The 17,451-nt window shown below is 45.9% G+C and overlaps 1 protein-coding gene across 3 annotated transcripts; it reads left to right on the plus strand.

The window, feature by feature from the left end:
* Nucleotides 1-2,666: 2,666 nt before the first annotated feature.
* Nucleotides 2,667-12,613, plus strand: LOC142069764 (gastricsin-like). Of its 3 annotated transcripts, none has more exons than XM_075122063.1 (9): nt 2,667-3,603; nt 5,635-5,785; nt 6,827-6,944; nt 8,170-8,288; nt 9,103-9,302; nt 10,635-10,757; nt 11,333-11,480; nt 11,930-12,028; nt 12,224-12,613. In XM_075122063.1, the coding sequence occupies exons 2-9, from the start codon at nt 5,660-5,662 to the stop codon at nt 12,377-12,379; spliced, it is 1,089 nt and encodes a 362-aa protein (XP_074978164.1). In that variant the 5' UTR covers nt 2,667-3,603; nt 5,635-5,659; the 3' UTR covers nt 12,380-12,613. The 3 variants fall into 3 exon arrangements, with proteins under 3 accessions (XP_074978164.1, XP_074978163.1, XP_074978165.1); XM_075122062.1 differs by lacking the exon at nt 2,667-3,603 and adding an exon at nt 4,606-4,923; XM_075122064.1 differs by lacking the exon at nt 2,667-3,603 and adding an exon at nt 6,103-6,402 and having other exon boundaries at nt 5,677-5,785.
* The last annotated feature ends 4,838 nt before the right edge of the window (nt 12,614-17,451 follow it).

Raw genomic sequence — 17,451 nt, forward strand, 5'->3', positions numbered from 1 at the left:
GATCACCAGGAGGGAGAGAGAAAATTCTTTCATGGATCAGAAACTGGCTAAGAGACAGAAAAGAAAGAGGAGTCAATGGCCAATTTTCAACCTGTCGAAAGATTAACACTGCAGTGTGCCGCAAAAGTCTACGCTAAGGCTAGTATTTATTATATAAATGAGATGGGATGGGATGAACGAAGCAGTGGCAACATTTGCAGACACAATGATTATTTAGGTTAGTTAAGACCAGAGAAGTTGGCAAAGAACTAATGATGGCAGATAAAATTCAGCTTACTAGGTTCTAAAGTGATGGAAATAAGGCAAAGAAAAGACCCCGGTGTTACAGTGGACAACTTGATGAAAACCTTGGCTTGGTGTATAGTAGTGGGCAGAAAACGAAACAATGTGTTCTAAAGATACAGATTGAAAATAGTGCTGTGGAGTTATGCCGATTTCTCAATTAACACTACACCCGCACCTGGGATTCTGCCTGAGATTGTCAAAGCTGACTATGATTCATCCACCCCCCGCTCATTGAAATGAATGAGTGCTGTGTAGCCAAATTGCCTAGATGGCTCTGAAGTTCACTGATTTGTTCCGTTCTGGTCTCTCCGTCTCCAAAAAGCATGTTAGCGGAAGGAGAGAGGGGCAGAGCTGGGTGATAGAATGATGAGTCCTGGAAAGGCATCGGTGTGAAGAGAGAGCAGGGACTATCTATTTTGGAGAGGAGTTGGATAAAAGGGGTCATGAGAGAAATATGAAATAATGAATGCAATCGAGGCGTCGTCTCAGGTGCTCCTATGTACCCTAGTAACCTCTTTCTTAAGACAAAACCAAATTGATATCTAATGAAACTGAAAGGCAGTGCATTTTAGAACTGAGACGAAAATACATTTCTTACACCTTATGTAATTAAAGTATGGGTCTCTGCCACAAAAGATCGCTGAACCTAAAAAATCTGGTAGGATGTCAGATGAGTAGATATTTAAATCAATAATGAGAACATCGATGTTTGGTTCAGACACGATAGAAAATGTATGAGGACTATAAATCTTCATGCTTCAGGGCATAGGTCAACCACTACTGCCTAGGGTCAGGAATAAAGTTTCTTTAGGAGCAGGTTACTCCATAATTGTCCACTATGATGTTCACTGTAGTATCCCGTGAAGCATCTGCTAATGATGGCCACAGGATCCTGGACTTAGACAGATCATTGCTCTGAACCAGTGTAGCAATTCTTACATTTCTAGTGTTGGCAATAAATCAGCAGATAAATAAATAAATAAATTTAGCTGATACAACCAGGCACCTGGCCTCTTGCCCTCTTTTTATGAAGCTTGAAGGAGAAAGGAACATTCTGCAAGACCAAATCTGATCTGAGTGTGTGTGGTGGGGAAACAGGGTTTATTCCATGCCCCTTTCCCACCCATGTTCTATTTGCTTTTCTGTAATTTTGGCCCATGGGGTGAGCAGTTTCCACTGTTTATCTATGCCCTTGGTGATAAAGTTCACCTTGAGTGAGCTGATCTTTATATTTGCCCTTTGTCAATGACAATCCAGAGACCAGGATATGGGCCACGTAGCACAGACCTCTGCTGAGAACAGTCACAATCTTTGGGGGTGGAGAGTAAGGGCTGCTGCTTGTACAGCTAAGCTTGAGAGGTTTCAGAGTAACAGCCGTGTTAGTCTGTATTCGCAAAAAGAAAAGGAGGACTTGTGGCACCTTAGAGACTAACCAATTTATTTGAGCATGAGCTTTCGTGAGCTACAGCTCACTTCATCGGATGCATACCGTGGAAACTGCAGCAGACTTTATATATACACAGAGAATATGAAACAATACCTCCTCCCACCCCACTGTCCTGCTGGTAATAGCTTATCTAAAGTGATCATCAGGTTGGGCCATTTCCAGCACAAATCCAGGTTTTCTCACCCTCCACCCCCCCACACAAATTCACTCTCCTGCTGGTGATAGCCCATCCAAAGTGACAACTCTTTACACAATGTGCATGATAATCAAGTTGGGCTATTTCCTGCACAAATCCAGGTTTTCTCACATCCCCCCCACCCCCATACACACACAAACTCACTCTCCTGCTGGTAATAGCTCATCCAAACTGACCACTCTCCAAGTTTAAATCCAAGTTAAACCAGAACATCTTGGGGGGCGGGGGGGGGGTAGGAAAAAACAAGATGAAGTGAGCTGTAGCTCACGAAAGCTCATGCTCAAATAAATTGGTTAGTCTCTAAGGTGCCACAAGGACTCCTTTTCTTTTTTCTAAGCTTGAGAGTCTTCCTTCTCCTTGCTGCTCTGCATCGCCCCCTGTTCACACAGATATCAAGGTGATCATACATCTAACCTGGTGCAAAGTATGGCATTGCTCTTAGGTCAATTTACCCCTCTACAGTTAAGAAAAGAGACTATGGAGGAAGCAATTCCGTAAGACTTGATTGGCATGAAAAGTTCTTCAAGTGTTGACAAAGTGAGTTTAAAAAGAAAGTGGGGTGGGGGAAGAGGGGAGACAGACACCTCCCACCCCCAGCTATCTGCCAGAAGTAGGTACGATGGGCTCAGAACAGGGTTACACACTGGCGGTTTGATCCAGACACTGGAATTGATTCAGGAATGACTGGGTGAAATGCTCTGGTCTATGTTATGCAGGAGCTCAGACTAGATGATCGAAACGGTCCCTTCTGGCCCTTCCCCCTGTGAAATTTTTGGAAGACCCATCACGGTCGATCACAAGGGTGCAGGTGAAACTCCCTTTGAACTTAGCAGCAACAGGACAACACGGATGTCCCTGGACCTGGAACCTCTGAAGTTTAGACGAAATGTCCAGAGGGGTTTTTCTCCTAGTGAGTGATGCATATCTGGAATTCACTCCCCTAGCAGCTCATGTCTGAATCCACGTTACCTGGGGCTCAGGAGAGAACAGTGATAATGACCAGGGCAGGGATTGACGCTGGAGGGTATTGATGGGAACTGGATGATGAAGTGGTGGCTCAAGCTCACAGACACAGGAGTTGAGCTAGATGCTGCTGAGGAGTGGGGAAGGGGTTGCCGTTCCTGTCCTGTGCACAGGGGGGCTTCGTTCTCCAATGCCGAGCAAGGCCATTGATAAAGTCTCCCTTTGCAGATCCAAGGGTGATCGAGTTTATGATCAGAGCTCTCCTCCCCAGTGGTCTGCTGGGCTGTGCCTCCACAGGGATAATAACAGTCCTATGTTATAAGGGATGCCCCTTATTTAAATAAAAAATCAGTACCGAGTGCCTTTTCTCCAGTATTTCCACCAGGAGTGTAGCACTGCCTGCAGCCAGAGTGGTCTGGGGCATCACTCTGGCACCAGAAATCAGGGGCAGAACCGTGCTCCACCTCCGGGATTGCACTTCGTGAAGAGCCGCCAGTTGGCAACTTGACCTGGCCGTAGAGGGCCTCAGCGCTGCTCAAATTAGTCCCGGCTGCTCCTCCGTCATGCCAAAGTGGCCTCTGGACCCCCTGCTGAAAGTTAGCCCTTCACCCCACATTGAAATCTGAAATGGCACCCTGCAGAGATTTCTTCCTCGCTGCACCACAGGATCAGGAGCTGTTGAGTGCTGCAAAAAGCAGCAAGAAATACCCCGGTGAGTGTCGTTTAATAATAATAATAATAATAATTAATAATTAATATGCAAACTACAGGCACCAAATTTTGGCAAGTTGCCATCCCGCCCCAAATGAATACCTCTCTGCAGTGTCAGCCCAGGATCCATGTGTGTGCGCGCTTTGAAAACTGGCCTATATTTTTGAAATACCATGCTGGCAATCCTAAGTATTGTATTAAATCCCAGACCAAAAAAAACGATTAAAATGGAATGAAGGTGTAGAGTCCGTCTCAGTGAAGGCCAGGGTAGAAAACATGACAGTGATGTTGTGATCATCTCCAAGCCCAAGAAATTCAGAGTTAAGATTTTTATTAAGAAATGGAAATGCATGGTGAAGAAACCCAAATAACTAACTCTGCTGTGCAGTGACACCATTTAATAGCAATAAGATTACGATTAAGGCATTTTAGGGTTTGGTATCCCATCTTAGACAAAGCTGATGCTTAAAGACACTTTTTGCGTGTCTCCCACTGCTCCATAAGCGTAACTTAACTCCAGAGTTATGGTTAAGAGTTACCACTGCCCCGGCAATACGTTCGATGGCAAATTGGAATTTGCAGAGCTAATGATGACTTAAATGTTTGGTCTTTTTCATGTAAGAGTCTCACCTAACCTTGCGTCATCTCTTTTAAGTACTTAGCTGGTCTCCGTACTCCAATTTTTACTGTGCTTACGTGCAAAGATTTGATTGACTGTCACACATTCGTGTAAAATTGCAAATGCAAATTAAGCCTGCAGTTGCACACACGCCGCAGGTCCCCCAAAACGATTATAATCTTGTTGTTCTTTCCATTATAAGTCAGCTGCTGTGTGTGATCAAACTTTTCCTTCTTTGGAGAAAACATGCGATAGAGCTATCAGACTGCAAGCAAGTGGAAGATAAAGGGGAACAAGCTGGTGGGTTGTTGGGTGTTTTGGGAGTTTAAGAACTTCGATTCCTCTGATCATTCCAACATTTCCCTTCAAGGAGTAATTTAAAAATAAAATGGCAATTAGCCTTCTGATTAAGCAGCTGTTCTTGAGATAAAGGGTCCTTAGCCCTGTTATTGCAAGCCTCAGCATCAAGTGTTATTGACAGTTGATAAGCTTCTGATATGTGAATGAGATAGTGGCAGAAGGAGGTGGAGACAACAGTGCACCCTTTGGGTATATATAGGCAGGGAGCCTGGGACTCCAACCTCAGCCTGGTGTCCAGGACTGAAGTGGTGGTCTGTTTAGAAACTGCTTGCAAAAGAAGAGAATCATGAAGTGGCTGATCCTCGCCTTGGTGTGTCTCCACCTCTCGGAGGGGCTGGTGAGGTGAGCATGGAATAAGAACATGGCCACATGACAGTGATGGCTGATTATGCTGGGGTGAAGGAAAGAATAGGAATGTTGTGGGGAGTGGTTTGAGAAGGAGAGTGGGACTCCTGGGTTCTGTCCTTGGCTCTGCCACTGACAGGCTCTATGACCTTGGACAAATCACTTAATTTCTCTGTGCATTAGTTTACCTATCTGTAAAATGGGGACAATGCTACTGACCTTATGAGACTTGCAGATCAGTGAATCAGTAGAGCTTGTACAAGTGTGAAGTACTATTCTTAAGAACATTCGGCTTTTTCTTCCATGGCTTTGCATTTTCCCAGAGACCAAGGAAACAATAGTCCAGGGTTGGCCTTAACATTGAACATTGACATGATTACCCCAGTGTCCATCTCCCATTCTTAGCTTGCCAGTGTGCTACTTCCGTATTTCAAGGAGGTCTTAAGAGAGCCAAGACTATGAAGAGATTGGGTCAAATTTATCCCTGCTGCAATTACAATGAAGTCAGTCCCTGTGGAACCCAACTAATTAGTCCTAGCGCATTGGGTTCTTTGAGTGGCTGGAAAACATACCGCTAAACTACCCCATCCCAAACCTATTGAAGCTATGGAAGAGAAGCAGGAAGAGTGAGACCAAAAAGGAGAGAGGGAATAGGAAGAGGGAAAACAAAGAGGGGAGACTTGGTCACTGTCTTTTCATTCTGTGCAGAATCCCCCTGAGGAAATTCAAATCCATGCGGCAGGTGATGAAGGAGAAGGGCGTACTCAAGGACTTCCTGAAGAACCACAAGTATGACCCAGCCAGCAAGTACTTCAACAACTTCGCTATTGACCATGAGGTCCTGGATAACTACCTGGATGTGAGTATGAGCCTGATTGGAAGAAAAAATGACAAAAATGGAGCAGAGACAAGGAAATGATGGAGGCTGTCAACTGAGGAGCAGGGATGGGAGGAGAGAAATTCAAATGGAAAATACGATATCCAACTTGCACCAGCCCATCTTCTGTAGGACTGGTTCTTGTAGTGTACAGGAATCGGGTAGTATCCCCTTAAATAGTTTGTGGGCCCTCTCGTGGTGCTCACCGTGTTCTAGAGCAGCCACATGTATATAGCTAAGAGCTATATAGCTGGAGGTTGTTCGTAATGCTGAACAAAACATTCTGGTTGTTCTTTCAGACGTTTACTACTGAACATTGACTTAACTCCGCTTGGAAACTTTACGATGCAGAAGAAAAATGCCGCTTTTAGCCATTTTGAAACAGGCACCAGAGCAGTTTCTTTACCTTGTCAAATCTTTTTTTTAAACTTTCCCTTAATTTTTTTAGTAGTTTACGTTTAACACAGTCCTGTACAGTACAGTAGTTGCTTTATTTTTGGTCTCTGCTGCCTGACTGTGTTCTTCCAGTTCCAAATGAGGTGTGCGGCTGACCAATCAGGTCATAACTCTGCTGTTCATAACTCTGAGGTTCTGCTGTAGTGAGTAAACACAGTTATTTGGGACTCAGCTGTGCCCGGTGGTTCCTCCATATAGTTTTTATTCCGTGAGGAGTAAAAGACCCAACTGTTCTCCCCGCCCTAATAAAGAGCACGGGCTGCCCTTAGCTAGAATATATATTTAAGAAATTGAATCTCTCTGGGGGGAGAGGGAAGGGTTAAAATGGAAGGGGGGAAAGCTTGCCCTTTTTTGGAAACCTGTCGTTTGCAAAACCTCTAACTGCATGAGATTCCACCGTCTCTTGTCACCATCAACCCACCTGGCAGCCCCATTGATTTGAGATTACGTATGTGGTGCAGACGGCAGTGACGGTCTCCAGCATGCTCAATAGCACTATTGGTTGGCAAGTGATGTGGGTCATGAGAAGCAGAACCTGTGATGAAAAGAATGCCCCCTTTTCTCTAGATGTCCTACTATGGGGAGATCAGCATTGGAACCCCACCGCAGAACTTCCTGGTTCTCTTCGACACCGGCTCGTCCAACCTGTGGGTGCCCTCTGTGTACTGCCAGAGCCAGGCCTGCAGTGAGTAATCCCATGCACAAGGGGCCGAGGGAAATGTCTCTACCATGGAGGGAGGGTCTCGATCACAGTATCCCATCCTGGGCACTGACCGAGCCCTAATCCAGATTGGTTGTCAGGAATAATGTAGACATCCTTCAAATCCCAATATGATAGGAGTGTTCTGAAGTCCCGCTGCAAACAGAAAGATAGCCCAGGCTGTGGAAGTGCACGTCATTTACGTAGATTGGAAGCTCTGTGGGGTGGGGACCCTCTTTTTGTTCTGTTTGTACAGTGCCTAGCACAGTGGGGGGCTAGTCCATGACTGGGGCTCCTAGGCTCTTACGGGAATTCAAATAATAATTGATTTAGGCACAGATATACACGCACACACAATAATTTAAAATAGATTGTGTTTGATTATATAATACACACACAGAAACACAGATTCTTCTTCTTTTCTTCTTTGGTTCCCATCCGTCAGTGCAGCTGTGACCCTTGAAGCCGAACGAAGTCTGTCCACCTCTTCCTATCTTGTCCCAGCTTCTTGGCTTTGTTCCTCTTTAAACCTTTTTGTTGTCTGTCAGTCTTCACCATGTCCATCCAGCGCATCCTTGGTCTTTCTCTCTTTCTGCCTGCTTGCATCTTTCGCCCTGTCTGGTACCCTTTCTGCATCTGCTCTAGACACGTGTCCAGCCCTTCGCAGTTGTCTGTCTTGGATCTTCTGCAGCAGTGTTATTTCTAGCCTGGTTTATACGTCTATAAAAATAAAATCAATCTGTGTATTACAAAGGGGAGAAATTGTTACTCCAACGCTTTCAGTTCCATAACAGCCCTGCAGAATGGCGTGTGGAGGTGTCTGGGGTCCCAGAAAGCTATTTTAATCAGCGTAGGCAGAAGTGACAGGTTCAGAAGGCTGCATGTGAAGAAAGAGGCAAGTCAGGGAAGAATGGTCAAGTGGTAGGCACGACCCTGTTTTGTGCCTTCATCCCCCACCTGTAACGTGTGGGTGATTAGACCTATCTCGAAGGGAAGCGGTGAGGCTTCATTTATTAGGAATGGGTGCAAAGTGTTTGAGAACTGCCAGGGGAAGGTGCGACAGAAAGGTCAAGTTTTGCCATTCTTGGACCTTTCTAGAGGGGATTAATGGCGGGCTCAATTCAGGGTGGGGTTGGGGAGGTTCAACTCTGAGTCTGAATCTGTCATTCGCACGAGCTGACAGCTGACGCTGATCTGTGTTTACCGCTAGCCACCCACACTCTGTTCAACCCCAGCGCCTCCTCCACTTACTCTTCCAATGGACAGACCTTCTCTCTGCAATATGGCAGCGGTAGCCTAACTGGAGTCTTTGGCTATGACACCGTGACGGTAAGTAATAGCCTCAGCCGAGGAGACGACATGTAGTTATTAGAGCTTAGCACTGGCTGGCAGGCGCTGGCATCCGAACTCCTTCAGCAGGCAGCGGTGGAAAGTCTCTGATTTCCCCTGTAGGCCCTGCCACCAGGGGGCTGAGATCACCCACTCTAGCTAGTGAATAGATGGCTCATTGGGGAGTTTTCTGTTCAAATAGTGCCTTTCCGAGGGCCAAAACGGAGACACCTATTCCACTTTTAATCTCCAGATGATAAGGATCTAGCGTGAGCTTTTGAAGTGGGCTTTCAGAAATGAGGTGGCTGGAGAAAAGGAACAGGATGTTTGGGAGTCTAAGTATTTCAAACAAAACCCAAGGTGCTCAGCATTCCTTTTTCAACCCAGTGAACCTTCGGACTCCCGGGCTGTGTACGGAGAGGCATCTGTAGCTGGAAAGCCTTTCTTTAGTTGGACATCCGCTAGTTGCAGAGCTTTGGAGGAATGTCTGAGCCTCAGTGGGTCTTGCTAGTAGTGAAGTAACAACACAATGGTGTAGTAATATTGTAAGAGGCAGCGTGGTCTAGTGGTGGGAGTCAGGAGACCTGGTTTTTACTGTCAACTCTGCCTCTGATGGGCTGGGTAAATAGCTTCACCTGTTTGTGCCTGTTTCCCAATCTGTAAAATGGAGGTGATGGTACCCACAGAAAGTGCTCTGAGATTTCTTGGCGGGTTAGATAAGTGCACCCAAAGTTCTCCTTCCTGGGTTTGCTAGGTTCAGTGGCCTGCTTGCTCTGTCTGGTTGTAATGGCTATTCCTATCTCTTGTGCTGCAGATCGAGGACGTTTCCATCCCAAAACAGGAATTTGGCCTGAGTGAGACCGAGCCTGGCACCAGCTTTGTCTATGCTCAGTTCGATGGGATCCTCGGTCTGGGTTTCCCTGCCATTTCTGCTGGCGGTGCCACCACCGTGATGCAAGGTCTGATGCAGAAGAACCTCATCAGTACCCCGCTCTTCAGCTTCTACCTGAGCGGGTAAGTAGGAGGAGGCCATTCCCCTGTCTCTTTAAGCCCTTGTGCTGTCTTTATGTTTCCCATGATCCTTTTCTCTTTGTGTCGGCTCCTCTGGTCTCCCATATCCTGAGGAGGGCCAACGGCAGAATAATGGTTAGGAGCAGACTTCATCCCTTCCCCTGGAAGTGCGTACTCCTTCTCTGCAGCCCCTTCTTCTCCCACTCAGAGCCGGGCAAACCGCTCAGTATGGGGAAGATCGGTGAGGTCATTCACCTTCCCCTCCCTGGGGTGAAGGTTCTACCCAATCAGACACAGCATGTTCCTCATGGGCTACGGTCTCTAGGCCTCACCGTACCATTTCCGCTCTGATTAGGCCTCATCTGGAGTACTGTGTCCAGTTCTGGGCACCACATTTCAGGAAGGATGTGGACAAATTGGAGAGAGTCCAGAGAAGAGCAACAAAAATGATTAAAGGTCTAGAAAACGTGACCTGTGAGGGAAGATTGAAAAAATTGGGTTTGTTTAGTCTGGAGAAGAGAAGACTGAGAGGGGACATGATAACAGTTTTCAAGTATGTAAAAGGTTGTTACAAGGAGGAGGAAGAAAAATGGTTTTTCTTAACCTCTGAGGATAGGACAAGAAGCAAAGGGCTTAAATTGCAGCAAAGGCGGTTTAGGTTGGACATTAGGAAAAACTTCCTAACTGTCAGAGTCGTTAAGCACTGGAATAAATTGCCTCAGGAGGTTGTGGAATCTCCATCATTGGAGATTTTTAAGAGTAGGTTGGAAAACACCTGTCAGGGACGGTCTAGATAATACTAAGTCCTGCCGTGAGTGCAGGGGACTGGACTCGATGACCTCTCGAGGTCCCTTCCCGTCCTATGATTTGCGCTAGACACTGAGCGCCAGCTTTCTCCCAGATGCCGAGTACTCTCAGCTACTTCCATGGCACCTTTGAACGCCAGGCACTAGATTGACAACTCCACCCTTGTTATAAGATGATTCATTTCCTCCAAACAGTAGATGAGGCTTTTCTGCAACACCCCATTGCAAACTGAATGGCACCCACCTGCCGTCACGGTGTCGGGGGACTGCCCAGGTTTGCAGCTCACTGGATGAATGTTCAGGTGTCACAGCACCAATGTGTCTGGTGCACGATGATCAAAAGCTCTGCATAAGCTTGATTTCTCCCCCCTCCCCACGCAATTGCCACCAGGGTTCTTGGTCTATCTCTGAGAAGCTTTTTGTGCTATAACTCCAGCTAGGATCCTGGATGTTCCAGTCACAGGCTGTCTTTGGACTCTGTCGATGGCTATAAATAACCAGGCACTTTCTCACCTGTGCGTTTGTTTAGGCAAGAGGGCATGCAGGATGGTGGTGAACTTCTCTTTGGAGGAGTTGACTCCAGTTTGTACTCTGGTCAGATTGTCTGGACGGCCGTCACCCAGGATGCTTATTGGCAAATTGCAATTGAAGGGTAAGATTGTTGTCATTGGTATTTTCTGTAGGAATGTAGGGCCTCATCCTGATCCCATCATAATCAGTGGGAGTTCTTCCATTAATTTCAGTGGGCTTTGGTCATAATAACAAACATAAGAATGGCCATACTGGATCAGAGGAATGGTCTATGTAGCCTGTCTTCCAGCTGTGGCCAATGCCAGGTAATCACTGAGTGATCCATACCCTGTCGTCCACTCCCAGCTTATGGCAATCAGCAGCTAAGGTCACCCAGAGCATGAGATTGCATCCCTGACGGTCTTGGCTAATAGCCTTTGATGAACCTGTCCTCCATGATCAGACAGAGGACTCTGGAAGTCAAGACCTGGACTCCTGGCTTCTACTCCTGACTCGGCTCCTAGCTTCTATTCCCGACTCCGCCCCCGAGTCTCTGTGGGACCTTAGATAACCCACACTTCACAAGTTCCAGAGATCCCACGAGAACACAAAACAGTGGCTCGAACATCTCTAATGGCAGGACCCCATGTTCTTGGTTCATCACACAACAGAGATGGGTACATTGCTGCTGAAGTGTCCTGTGTTCTGTTCCCTTAGTTTCTCTGTTAACGGACAGTCCACTGGCTGGTGTAGCGGTGGCTGCCAGGGGATTGTGGACACTGGAACTTCCCTCCTCACTGCTCCACAAGCGATCTTTTCGCAGCTGATGGAGGACATTGGTGCTCAGGAGAACGGCTACGGTGAGGTACGGAGAGGATGGGAGGCTTAAAAGTGGAAGAGGGGAAGAACCTTGCCTCTAAGCAGGTTTCTGTTTGGTGAAACAGCTCAGAGAAAGTATGGGCTAGTGGTTAAAGCAGGTGATTAGTTGTCTGGACTCTTAGATTCTATTCTTGGATCTGCCACTCACTCTCAGTTGGGTCTTGGGCAACTCATTTAACCTTTTTGTGCCTGTTTGCCCATTTGTAAGGTGGACCTAATAATTTCTGCTTGTTCAGGGTGTTGAGGCCTTTTGAGTGTAGTAAAACATGTGACTTCCTTCCTTTTCCATGTGATTGTTATAAAGAGCTTTCCCGGGTTGATGGAAGGGGGCTCTGTGTGGAGAAGTGTGGGTTCAAGAGGCATGCGGGACGTAGCATTTTGTCTGCAGTGGCTGTGCACAGTACATAAACCTGCTCTTGCTTTCTCTCTCCACAGTACGTGGTTAGCTGCAGCAGCATTGACAGCATGCCTACCATCTCCTTCACCATCAGTGGAACTAGCTTCCCGCTGAGCCCCTCTGCCTACGTGCTCCCGGTATGGATTTTCATAGCCATGCGCTATCCTCACCTTCCTTTACTTGTGGAGTCTCCTCTGGGTGGGCTCCCGGAGAGCTGTATATTTGATATGGGTCTGCTGGGCACACCCATACTTGTGTTATCTATGTGATGGGTTATGACCAGAGCTTCCAAAACCAAAGGGCTTTAACTCAGCTTTCTATCTTCTCAACAGAGCAATAGCGGGGAGTGTGCCGTGGGCATCTCACCCACTTACCTGCCATCCCAGAATGGGCAGCCCCGCTGGATCCTGGGTGACGTCTTCCTCCGGTCATATTACTCTGTTTACGATGTAGGCAACAATCAGATGGGCTTTGCCCCAGCAGCGTAACGGCCACCGACTGTCGTCCATGCTGCTCCAAACCATCTCCTGCCTCTCCTCCAAACTGCTGGGCTGACACTGTGGCCCCCACATGCCTCTTTCCAAAGATTTTGAATGTCTCTCTGTACTGATCTTTTGCAAATTTCTGAAGCCTCTCTCTGGTGAAATCTGGACTATGAGATTCTGGGCTCTCCTTCGAAGGTGACTGCAAATAAATAAAAGGCATTAAAACCATGAAGCAAATGTGTTTTGGTTTGATCTCTTGGTGCAAAATAAGCACATGGCTGAGGGAAGCATGGCATCGAAACGGTATGTCATGGGCAGGAACACACAGCTGCTCTGAGCAGGGGTGAATTTAAAGATAAACCAACCACAGGAATTCCATTTAAATACCACCTACTCTTAAGAGGGTGGTGTAGGATAGAGTGGCCTCAGTCATGCTGCATCTCCAAGTTTAAATGCCACCTGGCTCACTACACCTTCATTTCCTTTGTTGGGACTAGTGGCTTGATAATATGCAGCCCTTTGAATCTGTAGATCTCAAAGCACTCTGACATGTGGAAACAGAGGCCCAGGGAGGGTGAGGTTTAAGCAGAACGCTGGTCACTTAGAAAACGATTGCCCCTCCTTTAGTTAAGATAAGGTCGATAAGAATGTTTGGTGGTTATGGAAAAGGCCTGAGAAGCAAGAGTGCTGGTTCCATTCCTGACCCTGCCAATGAATTCCTATCTGAACTCAGGCCCCGCTGTGGGCCTCAGTTTACCCATCTGTTAACTGAAGACTACAGCTGGTCAGAAAAACTTCTGATTCAACAATTTGCTGATTCAGCAAAACTACAACATTTCACAAATCTGGCCTGATTTCACCAAAGAGCCAACGGAACCAGGAAGGTGGAACTTAAGGGAACCCGGCACATTTCAAAACCCTGGAATTGGGGGCTTATTGGCCCCTAATCTCCTGCTACAGAATCTGAGTTGATGTCAATGGGACATTGAACTCCTGGGCAGAAACATCTAGCTGCTCCTGATGAGCTACTCCAAGCATTGGCAAATCTAGGGGCCAAATTTTGCTCTCAGGTATAGTGCTCTCAGCTGCAATCAGTGGGAATCGCTCGTAACCTGTCTTGGGGTAACGGTGCCCCAGAATTTCAGTCCCGGCTCTACTGCTGACATTTGATGTGACAGAGGGCAAGTCACTTTCACTCTCTGCCATTTGGGGATAGGAACACTTTCCTCCTTACTTAATTTACCCTCACAGCCTCCTAGGGTTGCCAGTTTTGGCTGGACATCTTCCTGAACATAATCTTTACTTAAAGATTCATCTTTAATTCCTGGAAACTCTGGGATGATCCTGGAGGGTTGGCAAACCTGCCGCTTCCTCTTTTGACATTTGTGAAAGCACTTTGAACTCTGAAGAGAGGATTTTTATCTCCGCTACACCCACATAACCTAGAATAATTTAACACCAGGCTGCTCCTTGCTGGAAAATTAAGTCACATTGGAACATGACGGTTGTGTCTTTGCTCTCTTCACAATGTTAAGAATATGTGGAAACCACACAGCCCCAACTGGGTTCCGAAGAACCAGGTTTACTAACTGCATGCAGATAGACAAAGACAAGCTCCATGGGTATGGTGCTGCTCTGGCAGGATTCCAGTGGCTTCAGCAATAGAAGACAAGGATCCTGACTGCAGCTTTGCCTCCCCACCCAGCTCTGGGGCTGGAGGGGCAGAAAGCCTGGGTGCTCAGCCTCCATGCCCCCTCCAGCTGCAGGCAGGATGAAATAAAATTGACAAGAGTGTCCCAGCCTGCCTGCCTGCCGGGGAGCTGTCACTTTGATTTTCTTGACAGGGAGTTGACTTTTTTTTTTTTTTTTTTTTGGCAAAACCTGAAAATTTCCCATGATTTTGCAAAACAGGGCGTTTTGCTTGGGAAATGGTTCAGACAAATAATTTCCCACCAGCTTTAGTAAGAACCTATGGTACTAAATGACCAGGCCCCAGAAGGAATGTAACCACAGGGCATGTTTTGTGGCTGGGTCGTGCTAAGGACAGTTTCAGCTTTCTCTTGTGATTTATGTAATCCTTCTTGGTCAGTGGTGTGGCCACAAGATGTAAGTAACTCTTTGAAAAGTTCACATTTCCCCTTGTTTGCTCTAAGCCCCTGCACAGCCAACCTCACAAATACCTTTTGGAGAGTCTCAAAATGCTCTTCATAACTATTGCCAGGACTAGTATATCGTCTTAGTAAAACCGAGTGCCAGGAATGCCCTATCATACCCAGCCCACGGCTCACTGCCAAATGGCAGGTGCACAAACTATTCCAAACACTAGCCTGTTATATTGGAGTAAGCCTTTATGTGTGTGAATTTGGAGATAGGGGTGGGCGAGGTTGATCATGGAGAAATGCTCTTCCCAACCGATGAGGCAAAAATCATCTCTCTCCCATGTAAAGTACGCTGATCCACGTGCAATACTGGCTTTATGGGATCCTGGAAATGGCCATTCACTGCATTCACTCCAGTTAACCTTGGATAGATTTCCAGAGCCCGGTAAGTGTGTCTCTGTCCCCGGCTGTATTGCAAATGGTAGTGGATGAGCTTGAAAAAATGTAGGCATTGCCCCCTGGTGAAGTTTTACTTTCATGTGTGTTACCTTGAAATCACCATAAATACGGACAGCCCCATTCTTTTCCTACTGATGCTATAAGGGGGCTCCATTCACTGCAGTTAACCTTGGATACAATTTCAGCATCTTGTAGCTGCCGCAGCTCTTCCTCTACCTTTTGGCCGTATCACAAAAGGTTAGTGGATGAGCTCCCATTATTAAGCACCATTTTTGTCTTTGTCTTTTATATTTGCTTTCGGAAGCATTGAGGAGCAGTAACTTAACAGAATTTCCATGATCTCAGCAAATCTTTCATCGGTTGGCTTAACAGGAGTAAGGCTGGGCAGCAAGTTACGGGTTTTAGTTGCCATTACGCTCAGTAAAACCACCAACCTTTTTTTCTCCTGGATATCGTTGGCTCTGGTGCACTGTTCCGGTCTCGCACTATGGTTGGCTCAGCCCTCTACTGAACAATCAAACAAATAAATGTCCCCCAGACATCCAAACATTTTTAAACTAATTTTTTATCTCCATGAGCAGGTCACTACCAGTCCCTGTGTTGCAGGCACCCCAGGATGAGGGACCGATCTTCATCACCAGTTGTTGTGATTTGCTCACTTGAAAAGATGATATGTTCTTACCTCAGGTTAGCTAACACATGGTAACTAACATGAGGTACAGTCCTAGTGGAGACAAGGCAATGTGTGGTTTTCATGTGTGGGAGTGTGATGTTATCTAATTAAAATATGATCATGCAAATCATTGTTGCTACCACTGTTATTTAATTGCAACAAATCTTATACAAAGTGTGATGTATGCCCAGCATCCTGCAGGATAATTGACCCAGAGTCAACCATTAGAGAGATGTTAGAACAGTATGTAAATGGTAATTAAGGCCATTCCATGGTAGATAGGCTAGAACTTTGAAATGAAAACCTATATTGTTACAAATTACTAATTGTATGTGTGGACTCATATTTTGTTTGATGCTAGCATGTAAACAGACAGTTCCTGTCTGTCACTATAGCTATTGATTCAGAGATCAAAAGGATATATTAATATTTAGATGAATTGTAAACATAGTAACATCACCGTGTTTGTCTCTTTGAAATGTATAGCAAATCACCTGAGAATGATGGAAAACGGGCAATTGCCTTCTGTTAATCCATATAGCTAATTACTGGTGATGCTTAGGAAATGGATCTACTTCAAAAGTCCCCATAATTGTCTGTTGCTCACCAAAGGACTCGGAGCTGCCACAAGAAGGCCTGAAACTGTATAAAGATGCCTTGTGTCCTAATTCGTTTTATCTCAGATCTGCTTGATGTTTCATGCAGGGGAAGCTTAAGCCACAAGGCTGAGATCTCCAGTCCTTCACCCTGAATATGGACATTGGACTATAACCTATGGACTATTTCAGAAAGCACTCTTTTCAGCTACAAAGCTCTATGAATCTGAGCTCAGAACTGTACTCCTGTCTGTTTGTATACTGATCTTTTAACCAATACTCTTGCTCTTTTCTTTTAAAATAAATTTTAGTTTAGTTAATAAGGATTGGCTGTAAGCGTGTATTTGGGTAAGGTCTGGAATATTCATTAATCTGGGAGGTCATGTGTCCGATCCTTTGATTGGTAGAACTTTTTTATATGATGAATAAGATTTTCAGTAATCCTCATCATATTTGACTTGGGTGTCTGGGTGGAGGCTGAACGCTGGGTTACTTCAAGGGAACTGTGTTGCTGGCTTCTGGGTAACCAGTGGGGTATTATAGAAGCTGTTTTGGTAAATCTAAGTATTGGAATATCCACCAGCTTTGGGGATTGCCTGCCCCATTCGTTGCAGTTCACCCCAATTGAGTGATCTCAGGTGGCTCCCCTGAGACTCCGGTCACAGTGAGCAAGTCTCGAGGTGAAGGCTATGGGGGAGCCAAGGGTTAAAACTATTTTCACTGGGATTTTACCTCAGTTAGTCACCACGTGCTAGCTAGGATGAGCTAAGAACTCACCTTCTCTCCTAGCGAAGATCAGGGCTTCCCGTGAAGACAACATCTGTTACGCCAGACCAGAGCTGGTTGAAAATTTTTTATCTCTTGTTTTTTACTAATAACAAATGGTGGTTTGACAAAAATGGAAAACGTCTCCCTCAAACATTTGGATTTCTTTGAATTTTTTTTGTTTTAACCCCAAAACACCTTTAAATTGAAATATTTAAAAGTTTGGGTGTTTTTTTAAGAAAGTCGAAGAAATGTTGATGGAAATAAAATGTTTCCATGTACATGGAAATTTTTTACAGGAAAAAAAAATGAACCGACCAATTCTATTGTAGGGCTATGTCTATATGAAAGACTTTACAGCGGCAGAGCTGTACCAAGATTTCTTGTGTAGCTGCTCTATGCCAGCGCGAGAGAGCTTCCCCATCAACATAATTAAATCACCTCCAATGAGCGGCGGTAGCTATGTTGGTGGGACTACCATTC

This window comes from Caretta caretta, chromosome 21 (genome assembly GCF_965140235.1).
Source record: "Caretta caretta isolate rCarCar2 chromosome 21, rCarCar1.hap1, whole genome shotgun sequence".
NCBI lineage: Eukaryota > Metazoa > Chordata > Testudines > Cheloniidae > Caretta > Caretta caretta.